General features: G+C 37.6%; 1 protein-coding gene across 1 annotated transcript in view; it reads right to left on the bottom strand.

Moving 5' to 3' along the window:
* The window catches only part of ddb1 (damage-specific DNA binding protein 1), a 76,745-nt gene that overhangs the window by 35,315 nt on the left and 28,954 nt on the right, over positions 1-12,476 (bottom strand). Inside the window, exons 13-14 of the mRNA XM_084737538.1 lie at positions 10,290-10,468; positions 4,124-4,287 (exon numbers count right to left, since the gene is read on the bottom strand). Coding sequence (XP_084593664.1) covers positions 4,124-4,287; positions 10,290-10,468 — 343 coding nt within the window. The remainder of the gene's footprint in view (positions 1-4,123; positions 4,288-10,289; positions 10,469-12,476) is intronic.

Below are 12,476 nucleotides of genomic sequence, written 5' to 3'. Positions count from 1 at the left end.
ACGTTTCCATGGTAACATACATCAATTATTTTAAATGAGCAGGCCAAAATGTTAAGACACAGACACAGAGCTGGGTACTATTTATACATTGCTATTAAAATACACACAGAAAATGTCATAAAATATAATTCATTTTTCAGATTAACAAAACTAACACATTTTGAAATCCCCTGTGGACAAAAGTGGAAGTGTTTCCACCGTAATAACCACAGAATGTAACATCAAAAATAAAACAATAAAAAAAAATTCCTCCTCCTTCCTCTTTTTTATGTACGACTCACTGCAACTTTGCCTGGGAATATGTAAACACTAGCTCGTTTCATCTGACTTCAATGAGAGTCCAACCCAGTGCAGCCACTCAGAATAGCTACACAGAAAAAGCCCATCTAGTCTTGAAATGGTCTTGTTAAGTTATCTCAGTGATATAAAGGCATCAGTGATAAACTGAGACTGTTTCATAACCAGTTAAAAACTCCTGAACTTCAGCCTGGACCCCATTTCCCCATGTTTTTGTGTCTACGAGACTAATGGGGACAACAATAAATTGGTCCAGTATTGACTGAGACCGCTGCAGCTGTCGGCTGTGAAAGTGGCTGCAAAAGTAATCCCTGAAGGAAATTGTGCACCGTCAAAGTATATCCAATAAAAGTGCTTGTTTTTGCCACTGAAAGGCACAGATTGTTATTCTAAGTGTCTGGCAACTTGATGGAAAGGAGACAGACTTTTTTTTAAGAGTAAGATCCTTTTTATTAAAACAAGAAACAGACGATTCATCACTCTCGCCAAAGCCACCGCACTTCAACTTGGCAGAAACAAAATAAAACTCACCAAAACCATCTTGGTTCGTCTTTCCACTGTTCCAGCAATAACCAAGTCTGGTCTGGTTGAAATAAACCCTTAATTCACAGAGCTAGGTGTCAAAATATTGGGAGAGGAATGAGAGGGAGGTCGACATCAGATAAGCAGTGGGTAGAAACAGCATGACGAGCCAGAATATTTTCACATCCTTCTCAGTGAGGATTTTTTCAACCAGTTGGTGAACAGTAAAAAGATGAATAAAAATGGTTTTGTTGAGTTTCATTGCGTCTCTGTCGAGTTTGAACGCAGTATGTTTTTTACGGTGACAAAATTACCGTTTCTGTAAATGGAGCCTGGTGGCTTTGGCGAGAGCGGTGAAATGGCTGTTTCTGGTTAAGGATCTTACCCTTTAACAAAAAGGTCTGTATCTGTAGGGATCCTTTCCATAATGCTGTCAGATACTTCTGATAAAAATCTAAGCCTGTTAGGGGCAAAAACAAGCACATGATGTGACAGCTGCATCAGTGTCACTCAAAACTGGACCAATTTCAAAAACCGTCATCCACATTAGTCACTTACACACAAAGACATGAGAAAAATAAGGTCAAGGTTGCAAAATACAGAAGTAAACCTTTAAGTGAACCTGTGCAGTGTCGGGAGTGTTAAAATTCCCAAGACAGAGCTAAAAATATCAACAATTACACCAACAGCACATTAGCTTTTAACTGAAAGGTTTCCTGTTTATAACAGTCTGCAGTCACACTGTCCTTGTTAGAGGAGTGAGCAAGAGAGCAGAGTTTGCAGAGTTACTGAGCATCGAGCAGCTGTCAGTCAAACACTCTTGGAAAATAAAGTGTGACACTTTGGGAAAGAGTCTGGAAATATTATTCATGGGTGAAGAATTCTAATTGGAAAGTAAGAGTCCTTCCTGTGCTGGTTCTCCATGTTATGAAACTTTGTCTCCAGTGACTGCTGACTTTTTGATAAGTTTAACCAAAAAAAAAGTAGTCAAGTCTTCTCTTGCATATTTTAACACAAGTTTAAATACTTTTCAAAGTGTCTAAATGGAGCACTAAATGCATTTGGGTTGGCAGCATAGTTAATGTTCAAGTACTAAAAGATGAGGTACTTAATGGGAAATTCCATTTACATCCATTAATGAAACCTGAGATGCAATCCATTTTAGGAACTACTACACTATTACAGTCCCATTCTTTGGACTTATTTATAAGACTTCTTAAAGTGGAAATAGACTTTTTGCTTTAACTTATCATTATTAGGTAATTGTTGATTGCACAGTGTCATGGCTATAGAATAATGACACCATCATCTGCGTTTAGGTCGATTCCCTGTGAGCCTCACTTTCACCGTGCAAACCTGTCTGCCACCAGGCACATTTTTTCCCAGGATAATCCATTATCTAGTACAGACTAAATTAATGAACAAATTCACATTGTTTCTCTTGATGTGTTCGGCTAACACCCCCCTCCACGCAGACGCCAAACCCCTGCTGCCGTTGCTTGTTTGTGCGAAGCACCCTGTTAACATTATTCAAACTATGTTATTTACTATGCAATGCACATCATTACAATAGCTTTTAATTTACCTCTTCAGTGAACATGCTCCTTTCTTCTCTCTCATTTCCTTGAAAAAGCTAAAAAGTGAAAGGTTGTCTGTTTCCACTTTAAATGAATAGTTCTGCTCCAAAGGTAACAAAATCAAACAAAAAAGGGTATTTATATTCTCCTCTAATTCTCAGCAAGAACACGAAATGTTTACTATTCCTTTATTACTCGATTTACTAAAGTTGTATTACAGCTGTCACGCTCTTCTATTATTATAGTCCCAATGCTGTTTATTTGTAGCAATTAGCTTTTTCCTCGCCTTCAGACATCTGAGGAGAGGGGACCTCTATTAAATTTTTTTTTTCCTTCACTGCAACTGCTTCTGCCACTGCTGGGTCACAGGAAGGTGGAATTGATTTTCAAAACTCATTTTAGCCCATTTAATGACCATTTTATTTGTATTTACAACTTTTGATTCAACAATGTGAATGATCATTTTTACTTCTTTTTTCTTTAACCTGTATTTTTCCCATGAATGTAAGGGTTGAGCACTGCAAATTTCATTTTCTGGATATTAATGTTGGTCGATTACCCAACAGCATTCTTAACAAACACTCCCCTTTTTGTGCATAAATGCAAAAATGACATATCCAAAATAAAATGGCTTGTGTTTTTAAACCTTTTGTTCAGTCATGGTCATGATCTTTACATATTTTAAAAGGCAACTCTTTGGATTTCCTCTGGGTTCAAAAAATCTAAATTAAGTAAGTGATAGTAAAAAACAAACGTACAACTTTGATTTAAATGGCTAATAAGTTTTGTTTTGTAAACACCAACAGATCATTGGTTTTATGTCCTGACAACTGTCATGTACATTTTCAAATTCTTCTTTAAAAGATTCTCTATACGGTATCAAGTGTTGTTTGTTGTTTTATTTTACCTTGCACGTACCTAATGTGTGATACTCAGTTTGCTGTCATTCTTGCTCCTATCTTGTCATATTTATATTGCGTTGTGTCCACCCATATGCAAAAGACCTACACACAAAATGCAGTACCTGTACACTCTATTACATCTGCACAATCCTCTTTGTATTTATATATATATATATATATATCTAATGTGTGGAGTATTGTATATAATGTCAGTATTAGTATTATGTTAATACCACTACAGCGCTGCATTTTATTACCCAATTCAAGTTTTATTTAAATCTTTTTCTTTTAATCTCATTTTATCTTTACTCAGTGCTCTGCCTGCTGAGCTGACCTGTTCTTCTCGTCTGACACATTTCACTGTTAACCTGCACATGACCAGGGTTACAGGGTTACTACTTAATTATTTGTACTATTTGGTTATTTTTACACCTGCATTATCAAATAAACAACCATAGTCACAGTGACACTGAGATTAAAATTATTTTCAAAGATAGAGATGCTTTTAAACCACGTATAGTTTCTCAAGTTTGAGTGAGGATTTAATTCTACACCCAAATAAGCTAACAAATCCCTCTCCAGGTGTGTACTCAGTCTGGGGGTTTTTCGCCTTACTGTGATATTTTTTGGGATGTATTTTCTTGCTGTCTGAGATATCCTGGGTTAGGAATCACAGCTTTTGTGAGTCTGTGCAGCCCACTGTATGTACAATTGGGCTATTTTGAAATGAACTTCATTTATCTGTGTCTAACTATCTCTTCTCCACAAGCCTCTAACAGCTTTCCTTTTCTCCCGTCAGTGCTCCCTGCCTCTCTTTTCTCTCACCTCCACCCAGCATTTCCTTGTGCAGGGCTGTGAAGCAGGGCAGTTTGAGCACACGGGCTGAGATGTCGGTCCAGAGTCCCACGGCGCAGAGCGGTGACTCACCGCCACCCTCCCCCAGAGGTGTGATGTCCAGGCAGGCCACCTCGTGCTCCATCTCTGTGGTGCTATGGGAGGTGCAGAGGATGTGAGAACGGACATGAGAAAAACAGTATAAAGCTGCCCTGCAGAGTGTGTGAAGGTGGACTGTGTGCGACAAACTTTGACAGCAGCACAAAATGGCTGAAAATGTGTTACTGACACAGAGCATATGTTTTTTTTCTCACGAGTTGCAAATTAAGAAATATTTCACAGTCATCTGGAGAGCTGAGCGGTGAGTTCACACCAGCTGAAGTTCCCAGACGACCTTTCATTTCCCATCCTTGAAACTGTGACGGATCTCAACCAATGTGTCAACAGGCAATAAGATTTTTATCTCTAAGGTCAGTTGGCCACAGCTCGACTTTTTGATTAATTACCCGTTATCAGCCAATCACAATCCTGCTCTTTATTGTTTACGCTCTGTTGTGCATTTATTTCCTTAACAGCTGCTCAACCTGAGAAATGCTAAAATGATAAGCAGGTGATCAGTTGTTTCCCCCTGCGCCTGTTCTTCACAAGCAGTGAAAGAAAATTAAATCATATGAACAATCTGTGGACAAATGCCTCATCCATCTAAAGGTTATTCTGTAAAATTATGAATCACATTTTGAACATTCTGGCAATTAGTTTTAACTCATCAAATTGATGAAGTGACTTCACATTTTGCCAGATTCGTCCCTTGACTCTACTAAAATGCACTCAGACATGAATTAAGCCAATTTAAAATTTACTTTGTGTGTGCATATGCATATTTGGGAAATACTAATATCAATCATATTTCCAATATCAATATGATTACTGATGAACAATATAAAATATTTTAGAGTTGTGTGACATTACAACACATACTGTGAGATGATTAATTTGTCTGATTATACTGAAGAAGCTATTCCTTAATATCTCTGGTTGTTTTTTTTTATACATATATATACTTATTTTATGTCAATGTGATGAAGTACCTTGATTTGTCAGATATTTAATTTACCTTATGAGACAGAAACCAACATCCCTGTCTGGTTATTCAAGGTTCCTACACATTCTCTATTTGAAAATTCTATACTCTTCCTACATTCAAATTTCCAGACTTCTAACTAGATTTTTCAGACCATATTTACCTGAGTACAAATATCTAGATGTTTATTATGTAAATTAATTGTTTTAGAATTACCATGTATGTTAAGTTCTGTTATGACTATGTGTACTATTATTTTAGCTTTCTTTTTCCATTTGTAATCCTGAGATAACCAGACTTTATATCAAACAAGCCCTTAGAAGATGTGCATTTACCCACTTGAGTCCAATCTCCTACACAGAAATCAAATTATAGACCTATTATTGTTCCCCACGTATTTTTTTTTATGTCTCTTTCATAAATATAACCAGCAATGAATTGAAAAGTTAGATAATTTAATTTTAACAGCATCTGTGTAGCCTTGTTTATTCACAGTGTCTGTGCATGGAAATGATGATGAACAAAGACATCAAGGTTTAATGGTTTCATTTCCTCACACAGCAAAGATAGTCCATTTACTTTTTGTCATAATTACATCATTGCATAACTCGTGAATGTTCTGACGCTGTAAGTATATATAGATATTGCGTAAAATTTAAATTAGAGATGCACTGATGTTTTTTTTTTTTTTATCCATACAGGATTAGTAGCATGTAGTATGTGAAGCTGATAGCTGAATTTGGATGTCTGAAGATACGGATAGATATCTTGAAAATATGCACTCAGCCCCCATGATTCCTCTGCGACACTTCCAGACAACCAGACAGGTGCCATAAGTATGACTGCAGCCTCCAAGAAGCATGTCTGCCCCTCTCTGTACATCCATCTGTCTTTCACCTTTCTGCCTCTCCACATCTGAAACTCGCTGATCCTCACACACACACACACACACACATATGAAGAGCAGTTCATATGTGTGTGTTAGTGTGTAAACCCCAGATGGCTGTCATAAAATAGACTGGAATTTGAATCTGTAACATCAGGTCGATATACGATGAGTGATTATTGTCAGGATACAGATATTGGATCAGATGGGTCCCAACTCAAACCATAATAAAGGATTTAATCCATATTTCCCAACCCAATCTTTGTCATTTAAAGGAAATCTTCAGGAGCAAAATGCAACACTTGCACAACAAAAAATGAGTTCTTCAATCCAAATAGTGAGTTGGAGAAATAAACAGTATTTTAAATAAGTAGAAACCCTATTTAATATACAGTTGAAGCCAGTTGTTTATCCTGCCCCCTCCTCCCCTGACTCAGGGAAAGCTCTGCAGGCTGCAGAAACGCCGCGGGAGCGCGAGAAGGGGTGCAACATCGTAAACTGACAAGAAGAAGCGAGGATGAGTCCTGTAAGTCACTGCAAGTTAATCAGCTGTTTATACATCTCAGTTGTCTGCCAATGTAAAGTTAAACCCCTTATCTTGAAAACAAAACTGCTCTGAAAGCGCACACACTGGACTGAGTTAAGCGACTGTCTTTCTCACTGCCTGCAAGACTTCTTTAACGTATTACTAAATTTAATTGTAATAAACATCAAGTCTTTGTACAAGATTAATAATGATTTCTTAGGCCTCATGAACAGACACTACCTCATTCAGCGAAAATTCATCTTTAATGTGAACAGACCTATAAAAACAGCTATTCTGGTGGCGCTGTTGGTAGAGCGTGAGCCCCATGAGCTGAGACTGAGTCCTCTGCAGCAGCTGCGGGTTCAACTCCCACTTGCAGCCCTTTGCTGCCTGTCATCACAGCTATCCTCTCTCTCCCTTTCCTGTTGAATCTTCAGTTTTTCTATCAATAAAGGCATAAAAGCCCGTAAAAATACATATTAAAAAAAACAAACAAATGCCATTCTGGCCCAAAAGAGACATTTCAAAGGGGGACACCGCGGGTGCAGTGTTGTCAGAGACGTGATAATTTCAACTTAACATGTGTCATTGATTTCTGTTCATATATTGCCTTCATTCTGTGATTTCTTAAAGTCAATATTACACATTTTTCTTATTTCTTATTTTTTCTTTTAATATGATAAAGAGAGGTAAAGCTGTGAAAAAAAAATCAAAAAAGTGAAAAGGCCTGAATTCCTGCTTTGTAATGACACAAGGCTACTCAATTATGCAAATATCATGTAAGGATAATCACTTACTTACACTTTAATTGCCTTACAGAAGAGCATCTCAGCCATGTAAACACCTTTAATCCAACTATGACTATCTAGTATTCACAGAATTTTGTGACTCACATAACAAACGAGCAGCTTATTGATGTAGGCCAAACATTATTTCACAGCTCTGGTGAGACACTTCACTCTGTCTCCTTCATAGTTCCATCATCCGCCAACACTCTCAGGGCTGCAAAAACAAACACTTTGTGCTTCAAGCAGCCCTGGTGGCCATTTTCACAAGCTGTGTGTCTTTCTCTGGAAAAAAAAAATAATTTTTGTGCATCCTCAAGTTTTTTTTTTTTTTAACAACCATAAAAATAGTGGCTCAAAGCAGTTTCACTGCAATACTGGCACAAAGACGGCCACAGGGGTAGACCACAACATCGACATGACAGAAATATAATAAAATCTAAGACTCTACAGTTCTCTTGCGCCATTCGCTTCGGACTTAAAAATGAGATGCAAATCCCTCATCTCAAACTTTACCCCAGATCAGGAATGAAGATATTAAAATGAAGGTAAGATAGTGCAGGATATTAATAACGCATAACTGAGTCGAAGACAAAGTTGTGGAACTTTTGGGAATACAGTAAATTAATGTTTGATTAATTAAAATTTCATACAACAGTTCTTTTGGGCATTGTGTATGAAGTTATATGTAAGATTCTTCCCTGCTGTTGTTTCATATTAACTGTTTAATCAAACTCCAACTCTATTAGTTAGACTTTGTTAATAAAAAAGTAAGTTGGAGTATAATATCTTGATTTGTTTTGTTTCCTGATGAGACATTAAGACTTGAGCTGACAAGCAATAACTATGTAGCTTTCATGCTATAGGCTATATTATAATGTTCTTGCATTTAAACAAACTTATTTAAAAACCCAATTTTCCTGCAGTCTGCATTATTGTTCATGGACATTGTTACATATTGCAGCATTTACATATCTTGTATTTTTCCGACATGTATGCATTGCTGTTCTACTTTTTTACATTCTTCTTATTTATATTTTGTATTTTCCTTAGAATTACTCTTAACTTATATATTTTTATATATCTGTTTTTGAGTACTGAGCATCTACAACATAACCCAATTTCCCCTGGGGATCGATAAAGTATTTCTGATTCTGATTTCTAAAGATCGAAGCCAGAGGATAACTGAAGATACGAGACCAGATATGTTTTTTTCACTCTTAAGCTTTTCTTTTCTGCACACTGACCCAGTTTGCAGGTGTCTCACCATCAAACCCACACATCGACACGGTGGGCGTTCAAGGAATTGTTTGACATTTTGGGAAATATGCTTATTCGCAGCCTTGCTGAGAGGTAAGACAGGAAGGTTGCTACCACTTTCATCTGTAAGGTAAAAATGTAGACGGAGCCAGCAGTCGGTTAGTTTAGCTTAGCTTAGCACAAAGACTGGAAACGGGGTAACAGCAGGTCTATCTCTATCTGACAGTTATAATATCTGCCTACCAGCACCTGTGAAGATCAATACTCAACATGTTATATCTTGTTTGTTTAATCCAGACTCAGCCGGTTTCTTCTCATGTCCAGTCTTTGAACTAAGCTAAAGCAATCTTCTTATTTACTGTACAAACATGAAAAAGAGCCCAAATCTTCTTATCAAACTGTCTCCAAGAAAGTGAAAAAGTGTTTTTTCAAAAATGTCAAAGTATTTCTTTGAAGCACACTGTTGATGTTGTGTCCTCTCATTCATCTCTTTTTGAATGTCATACCAGGAGATACCAGGACATCCTGAATTCAGTAATAAATGCTACACAAAAAATGTGTTTGCTCCCGTCTTATATAAGTTGAAGTAAAAAGATCCCAAATTTCTCCTCTGCACACAGGAGCTTTATTTCTCTCAAATTTTGTTCACAAACTTGACTTCACTTAAAATCACGTCTTCCTTGCCAAGATAATTCATCGACCTGACAGGTGTGGAATATAGAGCCACTAAACAGTATGATTATTGCACAGGTGTGCCTTGGAGTGATCACAATAAAAGCATTCTCAAATGTGCAGTTTTATCCTGAAAAAAGATATTTACTCTGCACTGAACTATGAATATTTCACACAGGGCTACAGATTGTTTTCACAGACAAGAAAAGCCCCACTTGGCCTCTGACTGGCAGGTACTTGCTGCCTTTTTTTTGGTTTGGTTGGTTAGATTTATGCATGAAGAGTAATTGGTTAGGGTTAGGTTAAGAATATCAGAGTAAACCAATGAGAGACAGAGTAGGCTTTGCAGGTCATGACTTTGTCCCCCTGGGGAAAAAAAAGTTATCTGTAACCATATATGAAATAGCCAAAGCAGGGTCGCTCCTGTAGCTCAGTTGGTGGAGCTTTCAGTTCATGTTCTGAGGCTGTCAGTCCAATAAAATCCCCAAAAAAATATTCTTAAAAAAGTGTCCATAGTTCAGTGCCTACTAAATGCCCTTTTCAAGATAAAGCTGCACATTTTGGAGTGTCCTTTAATTGTGACCAGTCCAAGACACACCTGTGAATAATCCTGCTGTTTAATCAGCATCTCTATATGCCACGCATATAAAGTGGTTGGATTATCTTGCCAAAGAAGAGGCGCTCACTATTTTAACAAATTTGTGAACAAGATTTGGGAGAAATAAAACTTGTGTGTACAAAGAAGTCTTAGATTTTTCACGTCAGCTCAGGAGGGGATTAAATAAAGTGTTGCGTCTATATATAACGTAGCATAGATATCACAAACAAAAAGTCATGTGTAAAAGTATGATACGTGATTCAAAGTGCTTCAAACATGACCTTGATCATTTGTGTTTGTAGCAGAGAACGAAGTCAAATATTGCGTGAAAGCTGACAATGGCTCCTACCTGATCTGTTTGAGTTCTCCAGCAAGGATCTGCAGGTAGTAAAGGGCCCGTCCCACGGCAAGCACCACCTGAGTGTGGTTACAGGCAGCCACGCTGATGTTCCTGCCCTGTGGCTCCTTCCATTCACTCACTAATGCCTTGCTGTCCTGGAGCACCAGGCGCACAGAGCCTGACGTTATCTGGAGGCACACACAGTTTTTCCTTTTTAGAATATCATTTTGCACAACATTTTCTGGGAAGTGACAGAACGGCTGATGTGGAGCCTGGGAGTTAAAATATGAAGCTGTTTCAAAGCAAATCTCATTGTTTACATGTGGTTCTGTGCCAAGATTGTTGTTGCACTTTTTTTTAATGACTAAAAAGAAATTATGATTTATTGCCAAGAGAATTTTCCCACAACATTTGCATTTCTTCACATAAAAATGATGAGACTGTGCTTTTGATGGTGGAGAGAAGATAAATTACTTTGCATTTTAATCCACTCCAGCTACTTCACATTTAGTGAATGTACCCGATCCTCGCGTCCAGAGAAAAGGACACTTTCAGCAATCTTATGCAGCTAATTCTGATGTTTCAAAGAAGATAAAAGTGGAGAAGTAAAGTGAGTAGAGGAGAAACTGAAGCCCAAACTTACATCTTGCTCACTAGAAAATATTAAAGAAATATAATGTATTAATGGAAAATATGGCAGCTCAATCACAAGAAGAATGTGAAATATGACTTGATAAAAAAAAAATAGAATACAGGATAAATTTAAAGCATGCGTTTGATTGCAGAAATCCATTTTGTGAAACATCTTATCAACAAATTATCAAGCCCTATTAATATTGTTCTTAAAGTTAATTTGGTTGTATTTGTATTGCAGGTAACAAATAGGCTTATGAATACTGGCAAAAGCCCCTCAGGAGAAATACAAATGTTAATGGAGAAAATGTAATAATGTGATGGGGAAAGCTATACAGCATTGAAGAAGCAAGAAGAGACAAAAAAAAAGCTGAAGAAGCCTCATTAACAGACTGCAGCAGGTACTAACAACAGTCAAACTATAAATGGAGGTGTTGCACAGCGAGGGCGCTCACATAATAAGATGGTGTAATGAAATGTGAAACTATAGCATATAGGCCCCTTAATGGAGTCCTTGGAGGCAGTTATGAAGATTATATTGTCCGGTTTCTGCAGTGTGTTGACATTTGCGGTGTCGCACAAATCACAGCACATTTGAAGAGACAGAAACAGTTTAAATTTGACCTCTTGTTGTGAAAGTAAGCGAGGACATTTTTTCTTCACCAGATAAGTTTTATAGCAGAACACACTGTTGGGGAAACAGCTAGTGTCCAAACAACTGGGGAGGTCTTTTTGTCACACAACACACTAGTGGCTCTGTCAGGCTTTACTTCAGGCTTATTCCGAATGGCAACTGGATTGTATATCTGCGACTGTTTCTTCCTATGCTAGTATTACGGCAATTATAACTAATTTCCCATCAGAACTAAGATGCTATAATAATCTTTGGATAAAACAATCAAATTTGCATCCTACTGTGCATTTAGAGATGTTTTTTTTTTTTGGTGAAGCGGCCTGTCCGCCTACTGAACCCCCCTTAATCAGCAGAAGAGAAAAGAGAATTTTAAATCCTTAATTACAACCCAGTTTACTGTCTCTTTTCCAGGGATGCGACACACAGCATCTCTGTCTTCTATATGTCTGCTCTGCACTCCATAAGAGCAGTTAATGTCATGGATATGATTTGGATTGTGATATTAAACATAAGATGATAAAGTGAAAGAAGATGATGCTGTGATATTGTCCAGACACAGACACACAGACTTTGGACTTTTAAAATATCCTCCTCACCTTTGGGATCTTAGTAAAGCCTATAATATCCCTAAATATATGACGTTACTTTGGTATCTGACAGTGAGACTAAGCCGTCTGTGTTGGCATTTAACTGGCCCTCTGTGATGTCACCTCTCCCACCCCTTCCTACTCCCAGCACCCCCTAGTGATCAGATCAGTGGATCATGACAACAGAAACAATCACCCAGTGCTTCTTTTCTTTATTGGAGCACAGCAATGCTTTGATCCAATCATCCTCACAATGAAAATGTCAACATTCTGTTTATCCACTGTAATGTTTACCATGTAGTGCAGTAGTTTGTAATGTACCTATGAAGTGACTTTAGCTTG

Source organism: Lutjanus erythropterus, chromosome 1 (genome assembly GCF_056507025.1).
Source record: "Lutjanus erythropterus isolate fLutEry1 chromosome 1, fLutEry1.hap2, whole genome shotgun sequence".
Taxonomy (NCBI): domain Eukaryota; kingdom Metazoa; phylum Chordata; class Actinopteri; order Lutjaniformes; family Lutjanidae; genus Lutjanus; species Lutjanus erythropterus.
This window is presented reverse-complemented; position numbering and strand designations above follow the sequence as displayed.